The 16,912-nt window shown below is 37.0% G+C and overlaps 3 protein-coding genes across 6 annotated transcripts in view; 1 reads left to right on the top strand and 2 right to left on the bottom strand.

Annotated features, from left to right (window-relative positions):
• The first annotated feature begins 108 nt into the window (after positions 1 to 108).
• Positions 109 to 5,936, top strand: LOC111325410 (meiotic recombination protein DMC1 homolog). Its single transcript, XM_022929214.2, has 20 exons — positions 109 to 1,462; positions 1,572 to 1,734; positions 1,952 to 1,996; positions 2,107 to 2,157; positions 2,366 to 2,440; positions 2,675 to 2,695; positions 2,789 to 2,871; positions 2,954 to 2,967; positions 3,087 to 3,125; positions 3,362 to 3,403; positions 3,488 to 3,552; positions 3,817 to 3,824; positions 3,980 to 4,071; positions 4,243 to 4,316; positions 4,459 to 4,573; positions 4,835 to 4,866; positions 5,061 to 5,079; positions 5,191 to 5,200; positions 5,304 to 5,420; positions 5,701 to 5,936. The coding sequence occupies exons 2-20, from the start codon at positions 1,672 to 1,674 to the stop codon at positions 5,768 to 5,770; spliced, it is 1,035 nt and encodes a 344-aa protein (XP_022784949.1). The 5' UTR covers positions 109 to 1,462; positions 1,572 to 1,671; the 3' UTR covers positions 5,771 to 5,936.
• LOC111325411 (L-xylulose reductase) lies at positions 5,797 to 10,533 on the bottom strand. The gene is made up of 8 exons (XM_022929215.2): positions 10,314 to 10,533; positions 9,981 to 10,078; positions 7,949 to 8,103; positions 7,705 to 7,747; positions 7,532 to 7,631; positions 7,193 to 7,257; positions 6,688 to 6,805; positions 5,797 to 6,071 (listed from the first exon to the last, which is right to left on the bottom strand). The coding sequence occupies exons 1-8, from the start codon at positions 10,363 to 10,365 to the stop codon at positions 5,968 to 5,970; spliced, it is 735 nt and encodes a 244-aa protein (XP_022784950.1). The 5' UTR covers positions 10,366 to 10,533; the 3' UTR covers positions 5,797 to 5,967.
• Positions 10,534 to 10,674: 141 nt separating this feature from the next.
• LOC111325414 (von Willebrand factor A domain-containing protein 3A-like) overlaps positions 10,675 to 16,912 on the bottom strand; it is a 29,709-nt gene continuing 23,471 nt past the window's right edge. For all 4 annotated transcript variants that reach the window (XM_088736568.1, XM_088736569.1, XM_088736570.1 and 1 more), the window contains 10 exons: positions 16,759 to 16,796; positions 16,438 to 16,544; positions 16,112 to 16,256; positions 15,765 to 15,821; positions 15,457 to 15,551; positions 15,308 to 15,355; positions 15,150 to 15,228; positions 14,906 to 15,003; positions 13,870 to 13,922; positions 10,675 to 11,909 (listed from right to left, as the gene is read on the bottom strand). In XM_088736568.1, coding sequence (XP_088592694.1) covers positions 11,851 to 11,909; positions 13,870 to 13,922; positions 14,906 to 15,003; positions 15,150 to 15,228; positions 15,308 to 15,355; positions 15,457 to 15,551; positions 15,765 to 15,821; positions 16,112 to 16,256; positions 16,438 to 16,544; positions 16,759 to 16,796 — 779 coding nt within the window. In that variant the 3' untranslated portion in view covers positions 10,675 to 11,850. The remainder of the gene's footprint in view (positions 11,910 to 13,869; positions 13,923 to 14,905; positions 15,004 to 15,149; positions 15,229 to 15,307; positions 15,356 to 15,456; positions 15,552 to 15,764; positions 15,822 to 16,111; positions 16,257 to 16,437; positions 16,545 to 16,758; positions 16,797 to 16,912) is intronic.

Raw genomic sequence — 16,912 nt, 5'->3', positions numbered from 1 at the left:
GTTTTTGGATGTTTTTTTTTTTGCGACGCGCAAAACTGCCTTCCAATTGTTTGAAAGGAATGTAAAAATTTTGGTACACGCGTGAGGTTTGGCCGTGATGACGAGATGGTGATATTTTTAATGGAACATTAAAGTCACTTACCGTAAATCCTCTAGTAACCCCCCCCTCCCTCCAAGAAGCCACCCTCTTGTAATTAGCCCCCACCTCTCCCCCCTAAAAACACAAAAATTCAGAGGAACACTCCATGTCAATAAGTACGATAAATTTATTCAAGTACTGCAATTTTAGTTTGTCTTTTAAAATTCATTATGGTGATTGACTGATTGATGTTATCATGTTGGCATCAATAGAATACGGTATACGAAAGTTACAGAGCGATACTAAAAATATAACATGGCTAAACAAGGTCCATTGAGAGAGTTAGATTATAATATTGAGTTCTAAATTAATAAGCACCCCCCCCCCCCCGTCTAATTAGCCACCCCAAAGTACCTGAAATAAATAGGGCCGCCGGGGCATAGAGGATTTACGGTGTTAGTAATTTTAGGCCTTAACCACCAAACAAAAAGAAAAGAAATTGATAGAAAACAGCCATCATTTGGAAGAAAATTATGGCTTTAGATGATAGATCGAAAGGAACCTAAGTTTCATGGTTTAACTCATTCGTGACGAGTTTTTCCTAGTTAAAAAAGATGGACCCACTCGCCATCTTTCAATGCGCGCGCGTTTACACCTGTAGAAAGGTTCTCAATTAGAGAACTGTTGCTTTTACCTACCGTTTTCTTTCTTTATGAACAGCTACTTACGGTTGGATTCGATTGAAGAACTTAATATGATTACATCACCGTGTTTGAACAAAGATTTCGACTCAAGAAAGATTTTTAAGAAATATAAGACTTTACTCAACAAAGAAAGTTTTACTGAACAAAGATTTTTAAGAAATATAACCATTAAGCAGCTCTCCTCGTTAGCCTACAAATCAAAGGCACTTTTAAATTTGAACTTTAATTCTATTTCTCCACAGACAGTGAACTTTAAGGATCCCAATTTTAAATATTTTTAGATCTTCTAATTTTGATAGGCTACTTTAATTATTTTATTTTACTACATTTCATTTTGTTCCATTTTACGCACGACCCCACAAGCGTGTAGTCGCTTTAACAATTATCGTGTTTAAATAAAATCTTTGTATTGTATTATTGCATTGTATTGTTTCCTCGAATCAACAGAAGGAGTAAAGTGAATTTCTCATTCTTTTTAGTGAACAGATTGGTTTAAGACATTCCTGAAATGTCCTCAGCTATAGTGAGTAAGTGGCGGGAAAAATTTGCCCGCGTATCGCTCACTTTGCGCGGGAAAACCGCATAGTTTCATTTCACTTCAAATTCAACTAAACAGCTTCTTTTCTCTAGGCAAGTGTGAAATTAACCCACTGTTGGGTGTTATTTTCTTCTTCAAAAGGTAATTCAATGCGACAGAGTAGTTTTTGGTTATATTACAAAAATTTATTATGATAGTAAAATTTCTCTTAGAATTTCTTGAAAAGATGCTAACAAATTCTTACTCACAGAAAACCAATCACGTCCAAAATAATACAGAGCAAACAGAGTGTGGGCATCTCATATTTTCCACAAGTTTACGAAGCTAAATAACACCGAAATCCCTTAAATATGATGGAAATTACCGCTAGTCACGATCAAGTAGTGGAAGAAGAATTGAGCGACCAGGAAGAGGTAAGAAAACTGATATTAAGGCTTTAAGTTCAATTTAAAAATTCAAGTATCGTGTGTGTTTTAAAATATAGCATAAGTTATTGATACAATGTAACTAATCAGCTGAACAAAAGAAAGCTTTAATTCCAGAGGAATTGAACTTAAATTTGAAATGTTAAAATGCATATTTCTGATTATTTTCTTCCTCTTACTCAACTTTTTTTTCTCAACACTTTAGGAGTCATTTTATCAGGATATCGACCTTTTACAGAACCACGGAATTGTGAGTGTGCACTTGAAGAATAAAACGTGAACTGTCACCTTTTTTTAGTTCAAATAAGCTCCTCTGTACCGTCTTCTAACTCAGAATTCTCGGTTGAATATTTTTTTCAGAATGTTGCTGATATAAAAAAGCTTAAGTCAGCGGGAATATGCACCATAAAGGTATGTGTTCAAATGAAAAGTGCTGAGCTCAAACTATTTATGAAATCGTAGCTAACAAATTTGTAGGTATTCTTCAAAAATGGGTTTTTCCAACGTGCAAACATCGTATGAAGAGCCATCGTTGAGCTTAGAGAAGGGATCGTTATCTCTTTATTGCGGCGATTTGCAAAATTGATCGGGATGCGTGATTACTTGATGATATTTACAGGGAGTGCAGATGACTACAAGGCGAAAGATGTGCCAGATAAAAGGGATATCAGAGGCAAAAATGGAGAAAATAAAGGTGAAATTATATTATGCAGTGTTTTGCTGACATCATTAGGACTGCCAAGCTTTTCTTTTTTTTTTATCAGAATTACCTTTCTTTAAAAAGCTGCTTTATATTATTTTGAAGTCAATAAAGAAAGATACTTCATAGATTTTCTTTTCATCCTTTTCGAAATGAATCCAACCACTACAGCGATAATTAGTTAATATTAAAACAGTTTGCATCATTTTTAACTTTGTTTTCTTTCAGGAAGCTGCCGCTAAGTTAGCTGTAAGTATTTCCTTTAAACTGTGATTCTTAAAAGGATGTACTTGATCCTTAATATTGATCTTCTTTACAACAATTTCACTCTTTCTCTCATAGAATGCTGGATTTGTCACAGCTTTAGAATACAGTGATATGAGGAAGATGGTTTTCAGGATTTCTAGTGGAAGCACCGAGCTAGAGTATGTAAATTCAAAATGAAATATATTCTCTATCTCAACTAGTACTGACGAAACGTTTTTACAATATTTTGTCTTTCTACAGCAAACTCCTTGGAGGTATGTGTCTGTCTGTTTCAGCAGTACTTTTTTAAAACTAATATTTGAAAATATTACTTAGACTTTTCTCCAAGGCATATATTTGCTTTATTTTAAACTTTTGAGTCTCACAATTTTAGGAGGAATAGAGAGCATGTCAATAACAGAGGTTTTTGGAGGTAAAGTAACCCACTAGTAATACAGTGGTAGTCTCTAACTGTTCTAAAGCTACATATATATAAAAGCATGAACAAACTGTCTTCAGCCCTTCAATCTCTGGTTACGTTATAATCATTGCCATGTGTTTATTATACCTCACATAACCTGTCACAAGATCTTGTCACAAGTTATAACTTAAAGACCTTTGTTTAATAAAAATGAGAACAATCTTTTTCTTGTTTTTTTAATCAAATAGAATTCAGGACTGGAAAAACTCAACTGTCACACACACTCTGTGGTAAGTTTTAAAATTATTCTTAGACTGAGCTTCTTTCTCTTTGGATGAAAATGAACTCATTATTGTTAAATGCAATACCATTAGTTTCAGCACAGTTGCCAGGAGCAAATGGATACACTGGTGGAAAAGTGATTTTCATTGATACTGAGGTACTTCTTACAGAACAAATCCATCAATATAATTTATGTCTTTGTAAACATTATGTCATTGAATTGTGAACTATATAGCCATAATTGTTTCAAAAATGTTTCCGTGAAAGTTCACTAGAATGCAATTTTTTTACAACCGTGTTGGAGGTATTGCTCAAATGCAGTCATTACAGGCTACTTTCTGCTTAAGTTGTGGAGAGTGTCACATAAATATTATTAAATATGAACTTGCTAATTTACCCACTTTGTTTGTTCTTTTTGTAGAACACATTGTATCCTTATAAGTGTTCTTTCTAAAGTTGACATTAATATAAACATGTAATGAACTATCACAGGCTTAATGTAAAATATTGCATTTTTGGGCCATTCCATATATTTTTAAAACAATAGATCAGCAACATCACAATAGCTCCTTAATCATTAATAGCCGACCTGATCGCCTGCGAGAGATTGCAGACCGGTTTAACCTTGACCAGAATGCAATGCTGGACAATGTCCTCTATTGCAGGGCATACACAAGTAAGACTTAGTTGCTACTGTATGGATTTTAACTTAAAGTAATAATTAAAATAACTTTAACACATTTATTGTACTATTAGCTGATTTTTATAATCCTTTTCATAACAATTCCATCTTTAAAAGATGAATACTACCAAATATAATATTTATTATTACTGTTAACACTCATAGGTGAACACCAGTACGAGTTGATGGATAGTGTGGCTGCAAAGTTTCATGAGGAACCAGGAGTATTCAAACTTTTGGTATGACTGAATTGGAAATTACAATTTCTTGAAAATCAGGTTATTACAATAATTCGAAAAATAGTTCCTCAAACATTTTCAGTCAAAGGGCAAAATTTCACTGGTAGTGTTCTAGCAATTTTTTGTACATCACTTCTTTCAGATAATTGACTCTATAATGGCATTATTTAGAGTTGATTTTTGTGGAAGAGGTGAATTGGCTGACAGGCAACAAAAACTTGCACAGATGTTATCACGTCTGCAAAAACTGTCTGAGGGTGAGAATTATGTTTATGATTACATTCCCATTATAAATAGCTTATGTACAAGTAAGCATTTTGCATTCACATCTACTGTTCAAGAATTAAACATAACTAAAACCATTAATTGGCCCCTTTGTGGAACATGTTCACATGCATGCTCAACAAACATATTCTCTTTTAGACAAGAGTAAATAACTATGTTTCTTTATATCTCAAAAATTAATGAACAGTGTTTAATTACTTCGATGCTAAATCGTCTTTTTCTCTATTTCACAGAATTTAATGTTGCAATTTTTATCACTAATCAGGTACAGTGCATGTGTACTTAATCATAGGTAGATCTCCATTAACATGGTCCACTGATCAGTCACACTGGCTGTATCATTCTAATTTTTGACAAATTTCAAAGGCAGTTTTATTAGTGATTTCTGCCTTACTATAATTGAGATTAATTTTATAGAGAAAAGGTGTAGTGATATGTTGTATTACTCTTTACTTGCAGATGACAGCAGATCCAGGAGGTATGTATTTGGGCAATTTACACTGATTGTCTTTATTTCATTCCCTACTTTTCTATCCTACTCACAGTATATACTTTTTTTCTCCTTGGCTGGCTGGCTTGTTGAATACAGCAACAATGAGGTAAACTGAACTATTACGGGAAAGAATCAATTAACTATTTGTTGTCAAAATTCCTATCATATGATAAGCAAGAAATACTCACCAAGATTTTGTTATTTCTCAGCTTTCAAGCTGATCCCAAGAAGCCAATTGGTGGACATATACTAGCACATGCCTCTACAACTCGAATTAGCTTAAGGAAAGGAAGAGGAGAAACAAGAATTGCTAAGATATATGACAGGTTAAAAACTTCTTGAGTGAGCTTTCTTGGTAGCCATCATAATGTGATTTGAGTAACATTTACAATAATTTTTAAATATAAATATTTAGTTATCTGCAAGAATTACATCCTAAAAGTTAAATTTCTACTTCACAACACTAACCAGTATTGAGTAATATAGGCCCACAAACTTCAGTTAGGGGCATATTAATATTTAAAATTATTGAACAGATCATTGTGTCATCTCCAAAAGGGGGTTCTGGTATTCATTTTACCAACAAAATGTCCCTTTTGTTTACAGCCCTGACCTTCCAGAGAATGAAGCCACATTTGCAGTTACATCCGGGGGCATTGCTGATGCCAAAGAGTAAACAGGACCATAAATCATTATTGCAAATTATAACTTAAAACCTTCATTTATTTTATTTGCCACTACTAAATATACACAATTATCCTTTACCATAACATATGTAAATATGACAATTTTTCATTTTGTTCATAACATTTGAGTGAAAATAAAAATGAGCACAATTTGCATATGGTGTATCCAATGTACAGTTTGGCCTATCTATTGAACAAGACGGCCTCCATCAATGGGCAACATAGTTCCATTAATCATACCAGCTTTATCACTTAAGAGATAAAGAATGGCATGAACAACATCCTCCACTTCTGCAATAGAACATATTTTGGTGTTGTTAGTAATTTTGGAAAGCTTATTTTCATAAATTTAAGATTGTTCTAGAAAAATGTAGTACTTGAATGAAAAAAGATTTTTGAAAACTTTTCCTAATTCATTCTTCACGGAAGTTTTGATGACAATTCTAAGTAGAAGTATATTGAAACCCAAATCCAAAAGTGACCTTTGAAAGAGTGTTTTAAAATACTTCACCACAATAATGAATAGCCAATTAAGCTGCAGCATATACCTTAATTTTTTCAATGTGCCTACAGTTTAGTTTCTGTAATACAATGTTACTTGGCAGCAGTTCTTCATTCAAGTAACAAAGAGGAGTTTGTTACTTTCTTCTTAGCATATCATATAGCTGACTGAAAACTGTATCAGTCTTTTGTTGTACAATTTAATGAAATCAATCCTTTATGGTGTTTTGTCTGTGAAATGTTGTACAATTAGCACCTCACATTTGCACGTGTAATTATCACATCACCATCTACACACATGCCTATATTAATCTGTTGACAAGCCTCATTAAATATTCACTCTGAACACGAAAAGTAACGGTCAAGTTTGTTATAATCTTGGGTTAAACAGTGGAATGCACCTCACCAGCAAACCTTCCTAGTGGTATTGTTTCTAGCATTGGCTTTGCCTTTGCAGGATCAGACCAACCTATCCTGCCCATATCTGTCATCACAACAGTGGGGTTCACAGCATTTACTCTGATCTGGGCAAAATGAACAAATTTTTATTTAATTGACCGTGAAGTGTTTGCAGCTTAGTGTAAGTATAAGACCTGATGACTTCCCTAGAAATGAGCCCTCCAATTGCTCAAGGGAAATTTCAAATGGATGCTGACACAGGAATGGTCAACAAGCACTGAAGCAGTGCTGACAAGAACAAATATTAGTTACTTAAAAGGAAACCTTAAATTCTTTTTTAAAACTAGGATCAAATAATTGACCTTCTCTGAGGATACTCATTTATCACACATTTCACAATTTGGTCAATGGTTTGAATTAATCCCAAACTGTCCATAAAGGCTTTGTTCAGTCTAAGTACGGGTAATTTTACCTCATATCAATAATAACAACCATCCTTGACCATCACTTACCTTATAAGGGCCCAATTCTAATGCCATTGATTTTGTAAACATATCCATAGCCGCCTTAGTAGAACCTACAACAGATACAACACCAGTCAGGGTTTGCATGAAGAAATGCAATCTCTTGAATGATGATCCTCTTAACAAGCAACAGTGTATATCAAAGCCTGTAGAAGTTCACTGAAGGACAGGTCTATGTCATGTGTACAAGTTAGCAAGGGTGCCTTAGAAGGGGAAAAGGGGTAGGTTGTTATTTTCTCCTAACTTTAAACCTACTCTTTATTATTTAATTCTGCAAATTATGTTTTGTGGTTTTTCTGACTGTTAGTAGCTAGTAGTTAAACTTACAGTACAGAGTGTGATCTTTCAAAGCTATCACTGAAGCCTGACTGGAAACATTGACTATTGCTCCTCCACTTCCCTTGGCGATCATCTTTTTTGAAACAGCCTAATAAACAACAAATTTTTTTCAAAACTTTATTAATATAGCAGCCTTAAAGCTACAATAATGGTTACTATACCTGTGTGATGAACAAAGGTGCCTTTACATTCACTGAAAATATCCTTAAGATTGCAAAAGCAAGAAAAATAATGTTAACAGTGATACATACTAGTTAAAAATAAGCAAACAAATGCTTCTATTTTTTTAAAAGTGGGGGAGAGAAAAAATCAAGGCATAATGACAAAATTTTGTTTTAATTTTCTCCAGTTAGCCAAAGAAACTGCAGAATCTTTATACACATACTTGAACACATGAACACATACTTGTCAAAATCTCCCATTTTGATTTCTTCAAAAGGATCCAATAATGCAATTCCTGCATTGTTTACTAATAGATCTATGTCACCAAGCCTCTCTACTTTCTTTACTGCAGCTTCAATCTCTGACAAATCAATACAAACTGTCTGGATTGTTGGTGCCTAAATGAAAGAGGAAAATATAACTACCAGTGTAAAAGGTGTTGTTCTTTAAATTCATGTTCAATTAGAATTTATCTGAGAAGACCTGCCCAACTGCATTTTGCTCTGACGAAGGGCTAACGCTCGAAACGTCAGCTTTTGTAATCATTATGGTGGCCAATTTACCATTTCAACTTTGTTGATATATCCAAATTATTTTGTTACCCCCACCGACACAGCCCCAAACAGTTTCTTTTGAAACTATCAGCCTTTATTCATTTGCATTTTGCAAGTTTGCAAGCAATTATAACACTGGACAAGTGTCCAAAGGATGCATTTAGCTTATAGAAAGGCATACTGATTTAGATTAACATTTTGAAGGACTAACTTTTTCAGAGTTACTCTAAACTTTCCTAAGTAAGCAAAGAGTGAACTACATCTTGTTGGTAACTAGGTGGGCATCATAGAGTGTTTTAAAATTTCTGAGAGGTTACTTTCCTGTGACACAATTAAGTGATCAGGAATGACCTTGAGTGACCACAAATGAGCAAAAGGATTCTAACAAAAGTCATCACTGGTGTTTTAAGGCATTATTGCAACATGGTTATGTTTTTATTTCAAAATAATAATAATAATAATAATAATATTTAATGAGGGAGCCCAACTCGCCATGGCGGTTTTCAGTAGGGCCCTCATATTTCATCAAATAATTGACTATCCAGCTAAACTGAGTTTACCAACTGGTAGAAATTTAACACAGAAAGGACAGTTGGAAATATTCTGTCTGTGAAACATGTTTGATAAACTCGAGGTGTGTTTCCAACATACCCTTTCCTTTCCCCACATTTTATAAATGATAATAATAATAAGAATAATGTCCATAATGTTTGCTTAATGAAAGATAGTCCATATACAAGGCTAAAATAGTAGGAAAAAAATTATTAAAATGTTTAAACCAAACGTTTTCGGCTACGTATGATGCACGATCCTCGCAGTAGAGAGCGCTATTTATGCAATAGCAAAAATGAGACCTGAAAAAAATCCTGTACAGGATTCAAACCACTGACCTCTGTGATACTAGTGCAGCACTCTACCAATTGAGCTAACAAGCCAACTGGGAGCAGGCTGTTAAGTTGATTCATAATTAGCCCGTGATGATAAATCAGATACAATGAATATACGAAGTTCATAAATTTTGGACTGTGGTTGTAGATACGTATGATGCAAGATCCTCGCAGTAGAGAGCGCTAGTTATACAATAGCAAAAATCAGACCTGAAAAAAATCAGGCCTGTACGGGATTTGATCCACTGATCTCTGCGATACTAGTGCAGCGCTCTACCAGTTGAGCTAACAAGCCAACTGGGAGCAGGCTGTTAAGTTGATTCATAATAAACCCGTGATGATAAATCAGATACAATGAATATATGAAGCTCATATATTTTGGACTGCGGTTGTAGATATGTATGATGCACGATCCTCGCAGTAGAGAGCACTATTTATGCAATAGCGAAAATAAATAGCGCTCTCTACTGCGAGGATCGTGCATCATACGTATCTACAACCACAGTTCAAAATATATGAACTTCATATATATTCATTGTATACGTTTTCGGCTGTTTGCCATCATCAGGGTAATGATGGCAAACAGCCAAAAACGTTTGGTTTAAACATTTTAAGAATTTTTTCCTAACCTTTTAGCCTTGTATATAGAATAATTATAATAATAATAATAATAATAATAATAATACAAAAACATAGCAAGAATGATAATAATAATAATAGCAATGATAGTGTTTAATGGGAGAATCCTGAGCTCACCAAAGTAATTACTTCAGTGATATGTTTTGATTTAATCTCACTCGTCACTTCTTTTGAACCCCCTTGCTATTACTTTACCTCTTCCTTTAAGCTGTCTAAGTCAGCTTGGGTTCGCGATAAAGCGATGACCTCAGCCCCACATTCAACTAACATCTTAGCAGTACTGCGACCTATCCCTATCGATTAAAGAAACAACAACGTTTTCTTCACATTGTTCCTGTAAACTTCGTTCTAATTTCTACCTTCAGAAGTACTTTATTCAGATCTAACGCGACATTTTGTGCCGATTTGCGTGACGTTCTTAAAATCATTATACTAATGAATGGTTGAGTAACAAATGTACGCGGGCCTTCTCATTCAGACCATGAAAATGTTACTTATCGTTGTAATAGAAGAAGAAGAAGATGCTACCTTTTCCAGCACCAGTTACTAAAGCACGCTTTCCCTTGAAACTTATTTCCATGATGCCCAATAAAGCGACAACTTGCTCGAAAGTTTTCTGTGACCACGGGGCCCGCCTTGATGAGAGCTCAGACTCACCAAGAACAGGTACGAGAGAGGACTGGGAACAAATCGGCGGAGAGTTCGAAGCTACGCCTGGGAATGTTAGTCAAAAAACGAAGATGGTAATAACATGTACAGCCAACAGACATTTCATCCATTCCTTTGTTATATCTCGGGAGAGTATATCATATCGACCCCGATTCGCTTTTGAATAATTGGAAAAGGTAATGGACGGCCGGGTATTCACACAAATAACAAGAGATAAATATATTTTTAAATCGAATTTATTACTTGTTAATTCTGGAAAAGTTTAGTAGGAAAGAATCCTACACCTAGTACAGTTTCGCCAAAACGCGACAAAATTGTCTTGCTTTGTAAGGCCAATCATTTTAAAGTCTCGGGCAATCGCTATCTTTACAAGAGCACCAAAAATGTTTCTTTACAAAATATTTACACATCATGCTACATACAAATACGCCACAGAATCAATACAGCCACATTTTCAACCACTCTGCACTACCTGTCACATTGTCGACTAATACCACAATTATTCTTTTTCACTAACCCGTCACACCCTAGGTTCAGAATGCAAGTTCTCCATATTGTTCTCTAATTTTTTTCTATCAATCAAGAGCCTCTTTAGTTGGTGATCATTTCCCTTATTCACGTCACCATTGGGTAAGATTCAGTGCCGATACTGCTAGGAGAATTTCAATGCTTATCACTCATGGTGAGAAAAGGGTGAATTCACAAATCACTCGGAAAAGACTCATATAATGAAATTTTATGCTTATAGTAACCAACATAACCAAGCTTAAAAAAGGGGTTCCTGGTTTTTTTCCTGCTCATCCGTTTAATGACGTGAAGCAGACAGGGTCCGTTCTGGAATGAGTGACTTTGACCACAGTCTGTTTTTCTTCTTTAAATAATGAGTAATTTTAGTGATTAAGAAGCTATGAAGGGAAAAACCCTTTTATAGTCATTCTTGGAAGTGAAAGAGCGAATATTAATGACTGCGTTCTAACGGGTGCCCTCAGATAAATTAAGAAATGCAGAATGTGTCGCTCAGGTAACTAAGCACTTTCAACGGTCCTCTCGAACATTTGACCTCAATATCACACCTATAGACGACTATATAGCATGTATACCCGCTCGTTGATCGTGCAGTCTGATTTTCCGGTTGGGAATAGAGAGGACTGCATCCTCAAAGTTAACCTCGCCCTGCACTTGAGAGTGATCCGCTGAGGCTGCAGAGACGTCAGACACTGGTAGCAACAGTCCTTTTCGGGGCCACACTCATCCGCGCGATCAGACTTCTCGATTAAGTGTTGCACCTCGGGTTCAGACTAAATACTTTAAGATATCTTCTCGATAAAATATTTCAGTACGTACACACTCCAAATGTCCTTTTTATACTCTACAACTGCTCGTTTCACTAATACTACTATCTTACAGCCACTTCTACTTGTGATCTGGAGTTTCTTGGTTGGGTCAGCGATTGTCCTGCGACAAGAAAATGATAGAAAGTGCGATCCTTCATCATTCGTGTCCATTAACTGGATTCAACCTCCCTCACCTCTGATGAGCCAGGGATTCCACAACGGAATGGAGCTTCTAAGACATTAGGGAGCTTTAGCAACGACAACGGCGACGGCAACGAAACCGTCGTGTCGAAATCTAACTCTTTGTTTTTGTAACTCTATCGAGGTTATTGTGATGTGTTTCACTTGGAAAATGCTGGCGAACTATTCAGGGACTATGAATAAAGGCTGATGGTTTCGAAAGAAACTGTTTGGGGCTGCGTCGGTGGGAGTAACGAAATAATATGCATATATCAACAAAGTTGAAATGGTAAATTAGCCACCGCAATGATTACAAAAGCTGACGTTTCGAGCGTTAGCCCTTCGTCGCAGCGAATAGAGGAATTGTGGGTTGTGTGTGCTTTTCATTCAAACGCGACAAAAACATAGGCAATTTTTTAGTCAGAAGTTCTTTTCAGACTAATGACCAACCAGGCACTTTTAAATGCGCTCGTGCACGATGCAAAACGTGTCCTTTCATTCACAACACTGAGAAAATATCGGGACCTAAACGATCCATTAAGATCACCGATCACTTCATTTGCACCTCCGCCAATGTAATCTATTGCATAACTTGCACTTATTGCAAAAAGATATACATCGGCGAAACAGGCAGAAGACTAGGTGACCGATTCCGAGAACACCTTCGAGACGTGGAAAGGAATGACAAGGACACATCGAAACCAGTCGCTAGACATTTTAATTTACCTAATCATTCTAAGCAACATATGGCAATCTGCGGTCTTTCCTTGCACTTAGGTGGCACGGAAAGCCGTAAAAATCTTGAACAGAAACTCATCTTTCAAACGGGCAGTCTAAATCCCACAGGGATCAACGAACGCTTTTCATTCCACTAATTTATTCATGTTTTTCTCGTTGCCATGCTCCCACCAATAACGTAGCTCCATTTTCTGCCTTTAAAAGCACACACAACCCACAATTCCTCTATTCGCTCCGACGAAGGGCTAACGCTCGAAACGTCAGCTTTTGTAATCATTACGGTGGCTAATTTGCCACTTCAACTTTGTTGATATATCCATATTCAGGGACTATATCGCTACGAACGGCGTTAAAGTAAGGATAAAGAAAGAAAAATTAACCGTCATGCGCTCACGTTCTCGAGAAAACCTAAAGTTTGGTTATTTCACGCTGTTGTTTTGCCGAGAACGGCAAAGAAATGTACTAAAATGTTATTATGACACAACCAAAGCGCGCGCTCTGATTGGTCAATTTAGCGTCCCCCATTTTCCCATGGGTGTACGCTGCTGACGTGAGCAAATGCAAAGACTATTTTTCCGCGCGCGCTCGTTTTTTCTGGTCGCGTAAGATTTTTTGAATAAAAGGGAACTCTTTAGCTACAATCTTTACTACTACTCTTTAGCTACAAGCTACTCAAGAAGCCAGAGTCGCTCTCGGCTATGCCTCGAGCGACTCTTACGCTTCTTTCGTGCTTGGCAACCTCCCGTGCGCACCATAACTCAATAGTGTACGCTGTGGTGTTTATCATTTGTTAAAACGCACGTGCAGGGCGATTGTTTTTGCTCATTAAGCCTATTGTTTTCTGCAGTTCTCGTTCCCGTCGCCGTCGTCGTTGCTAAAGCTCCCTATTGAGGGAAGGAGGGGGTTATTGGAAACTTGAAGTTTTACACGAGAGGTTCTATACAAGTAGGGACGTATTTGAGCGTTTACGATGTTAAAAGAAGACCAGGGATTTAGAACTCGATATTATCACAACAAAAAGGCAGCGTCCTTACAGGTTTCAATCTGGCTCTAAGGGTTGTTATGGCGTCATTCGGAAACTTACAAAGAGAGGTAATAAGCCACGGTGATATGCTCTAACAGAGAAGACTTTTGAAGCTCCAAATTAAGATCTCTTCACTCACCGTCATTCAATTTTTCATACCGCCCTTGTTTCGTGTTCTCGGGGAACAACGCCCTGCAATAAGGAGAGACCACGGATTAAAATTGACTAAAGGCTGATAGTTTCGAAAGAAACTGTTTGGGGCTGCGTCGGTGGGAGTAACGAAATAATTTGGATATATCAACAAAGTTGAAGTGGTAAATTGGCCACCGTAACGATTACAAAAGCTGACGTTTCAAAGTTGAAGTGGTAAAGTGACTTCAAAGTTGAAGTGGTAAATTGGCCACCGTAACGATTACAGAAGCTGACGTTTCGAGCGTTAGCCCTTCGTCGGAGCGAATAGAGGAATTGTGGGTTGTGTGTGCTTTTAAAGGCAGAGAATGGAGCTACGTTACTGGTGGGAACATGGCAACGAGAAAAACAAGAATAAATTAATGGAATGAAAAGCGTTCGTTGATCCCTGTGGGATTTAGACTGCCGGTTTGAAAGATGAGCTTTTGTTCAAGATTTTTACGGCTTTCCGTGCTACCTAAGTGTAAAGACCGCAGATTGCCATATGTTGCCTATTCTTGTTTTTCTTGTTGCCATGTTCCCACCAATAACGTAACTCCATTCTCTGCCTTTAAAAGCACACACAACCCACAATTCCTCTATTCGTTCAGACGAAGGGCTAACGCTCGAAACGTCAGCTTTTGTAATCGTTACGGTGGCCAATTTACCACTTCAACTTTGTTGATATATCCAAATTACCACGGATTAAAATTGCCTAGGTTACACTTGGGTAAGCCACGCAAGTGAACGCCAAAAGAAAGTACCCAAAGCAAAGACATAAGCGAACCACAACATTTACATAAGCACCACAATGCGGTAGGTCGTTTACTTCAGTTGAAATAAATATATAGAGGGGAAAAAACCATCTGATATCAAGCGACGTTGAGAGTTTGCTCTTCTATCTTAAGTTCTTAGAAGCAAAAGCAGAGTGGTTTTAAGTAGAAGATTAAAGTTGTTAAACAAAGAAGGAATACGTATTATTTAATTTGCTAGCCACTTGCGTTTACCTGTATGATCTCGACTGTAACAGGAACTTCCTGCAAAGAGCAATTTCACTTGCAAGTCTGCGAAGGTCATCTCCCTCAAATACTGGCATGCTCAGAGGCTAGATAAACAAATGCATTCTTCATGAGTTGATAACGAAAAAAAAACGAGAGATTGCGGTGCGAAAAGATTTTACTGTACGAAATATAGTGGTATAATTTTTAATCACAACTACTAGCTCAAGACCCAAGTCGACAAGTGGCTTACCTCGTCTTCATGAAAGCCTTCTGCGAGGAGTCTGTGAGTGAACATGTGACCATTCGGATCCCCTTGACAACGGTGATATCTACAAAACAGGAAACGGGTGAGACAGGTCAGCAGTCTGCACCAACTACAGTCGTTCTCGCTTGTTAAAGAAGACTCACCTTCCACCTGCCTGAGAGGCCAGAAGTTGAAGAAACTTGTTCGCCACACTAAATGGAAAAATGAAAATACGACAACTAAGTAAGCACACCAGAGGATTCTCACAAAATTTACGGGAAAATTCAAATGCAAAGGAACGGTTATTACTCACCTGTCATCACAATTGAATGAAATACAGTGAACACGCACATTTCTTCCTGAATTCAACTTTGCCACCTCTCTTAATACCATAGTGGTACTGTTATCCTACAACACAATGGCACACAACTTGTTGAAATATGGAATGTTAAATCCTTTCTCTTGTTAACTTGTCGAACTTTTCATTGGAAACTACAACAAAATATAGCGAGAGTGCTCAAACGAATTTTTGCTCGCTTCGAAGACAAGACGATTCTGGCATCATCATGTTACTTCTCTTAAGTTATCCGGCATGATAAACCACTGTTGTTCCGTACTAACCGGTTTTCCATCAGTCAGGAGATAAATTCCTTGAACTTCGGGATCCTCAAATGCCATCTGAAAGAAAGAGAAATGTGGAACATAAGTATTAAAAAAAAAAAAAAAAAAACACCTGTCCAGGTCCTTAAAAGTCACCATTCTCTTCCCATGGTGTGATCCAATCGGCGAACTTGCTTAATCACACACATAAACCAAGAGGTCTCATACCAGCAGTTGTAGTTTTAGTCTTCTATAGAAAACTCGAGTATTATAAATTATCGGAAAAGAGGGCGAAATTCAAACGGCTTACCATTGCTTTCAAGAAGGGTAACACAAAAAAGATAAACTATTAAAATGAACAATCAAACCTGAAGGGCTTGTAATGTCCTCGTGCTACCATTAGCGTCGAAACCAGAAACCCATTCAACTGCATCTTGACAGCTGTCATCTGACGTTGACATTAAGCTTGGTTTCCATGACACCACTTCAGAGGCAAACCGGATAAGATTAAACCTATGATGAAGGCGGAACATATTGTTAAATAAATGACAACTATAGAAATGCACGTCGAGAGAAATTTAAACCTGGAAAAACACCTCCTTAACCTCTGTATAATCTACACCCGTCAAAAAACTATTCAGCTCGAGGGTTTGTTTTTTACGTGCGTACACGATCGTCAATTTTGTTCACATACTTTGTCGCCTGGTGCCTAATTTGGTCCCAGACAAGCGCAGCCACCTCTCGCTTCAGTTCATCCATGCTGCTGACCATGGAGCCTGAAGTGTCGATCAACACCACGACCTGAGAAATAAATAACATAACGTAAATAACGTAACCACACACAAAAAAATAACGTGAGGCTACGAGTCCGTTAAAATTGACCGACGACCAAATAGAAGAGACCATACTGTCTTTTATCCAAAGGTAGAAACGAGATGGCACTGGGTAATGAAATATGGATGAAGGAATATAGGATAAATTAGAAAAAAATTAGGTCGCTGTGCTCTGTACTTACATTTTTCTCAACCACTGTGCCAAACACACGTCTGCTACCTGATGACAGAAAAAGACGTACCGCTTTTAAGACACAGGAAGGCAGCGATGACAGAGTGCTCGTTTCATTGGTCAACATATCACGAGGCTGTTTCACTAGTTCAGTCAATAAACAG

Source organism: Stylophora pistillata, chromosome 10, assembly GCF_964205215.1.
Source record: "Stylophora pistillata chromosome 10, jaStyPist1.2, whole genome shotgun sequence".
Taxonomy (NCBI): Eukaryota; Metazoa; Cnidaria; class Anthozoa; order Scleractinia; family Pocilloporidae; genus Stylophora; species Stylophora pistillata.
Note: the sequence above shows the minus strand (reverse complement) of the source record. Positions and strands in the feature narration are given on the sequence as shown.

Bases quoted from the DNA above. Each gene is read 5' to 3' on its own strand.
- LOC111325410 (XM_022929214.2), top strand. From the start codon at position 1,672: ATGATGGAAATTACCGCTAGTCACGATCAAGTAGTGGAAGAAGAATTG. The intron at 2,696-2,788 runs GTAAGTATTTCC...TTTCTCTCATAG, and splicing joins AAGCTGCCGCTAAGTTAGCT to AATGCTGGATTTGTCACAGC. The intron at 3,404-3,487 runs GTAAGTTTTAAA...CAATACCATTAG, and splicing joins ACTGTCACACACACTCTGTG to TTTCAGCACAGTTGCCAGGA.
- LOC111325411 (XM_022929215.2), bottom strand. From the start codon at position 10,365: ATGGAAATAAGTTTCAAGGGAAAGCGTGCTTTAGTAACTGGTGCTGGA. The intron at 7,632-7,704 runs GTATAGTAACCA...GTTGTTTATTAG, and splicing joins CACCTTTGTTCATCACACAG to GCTGTTTCAAAAAAGATGAT. The intron at 7,258-7,531 runs GTAAGTTTAACT...TATCTGTTGTAG, and splicing joins GAAAGATCACACTCTGTACT to GTTCTACTAAGGCGGCTATG.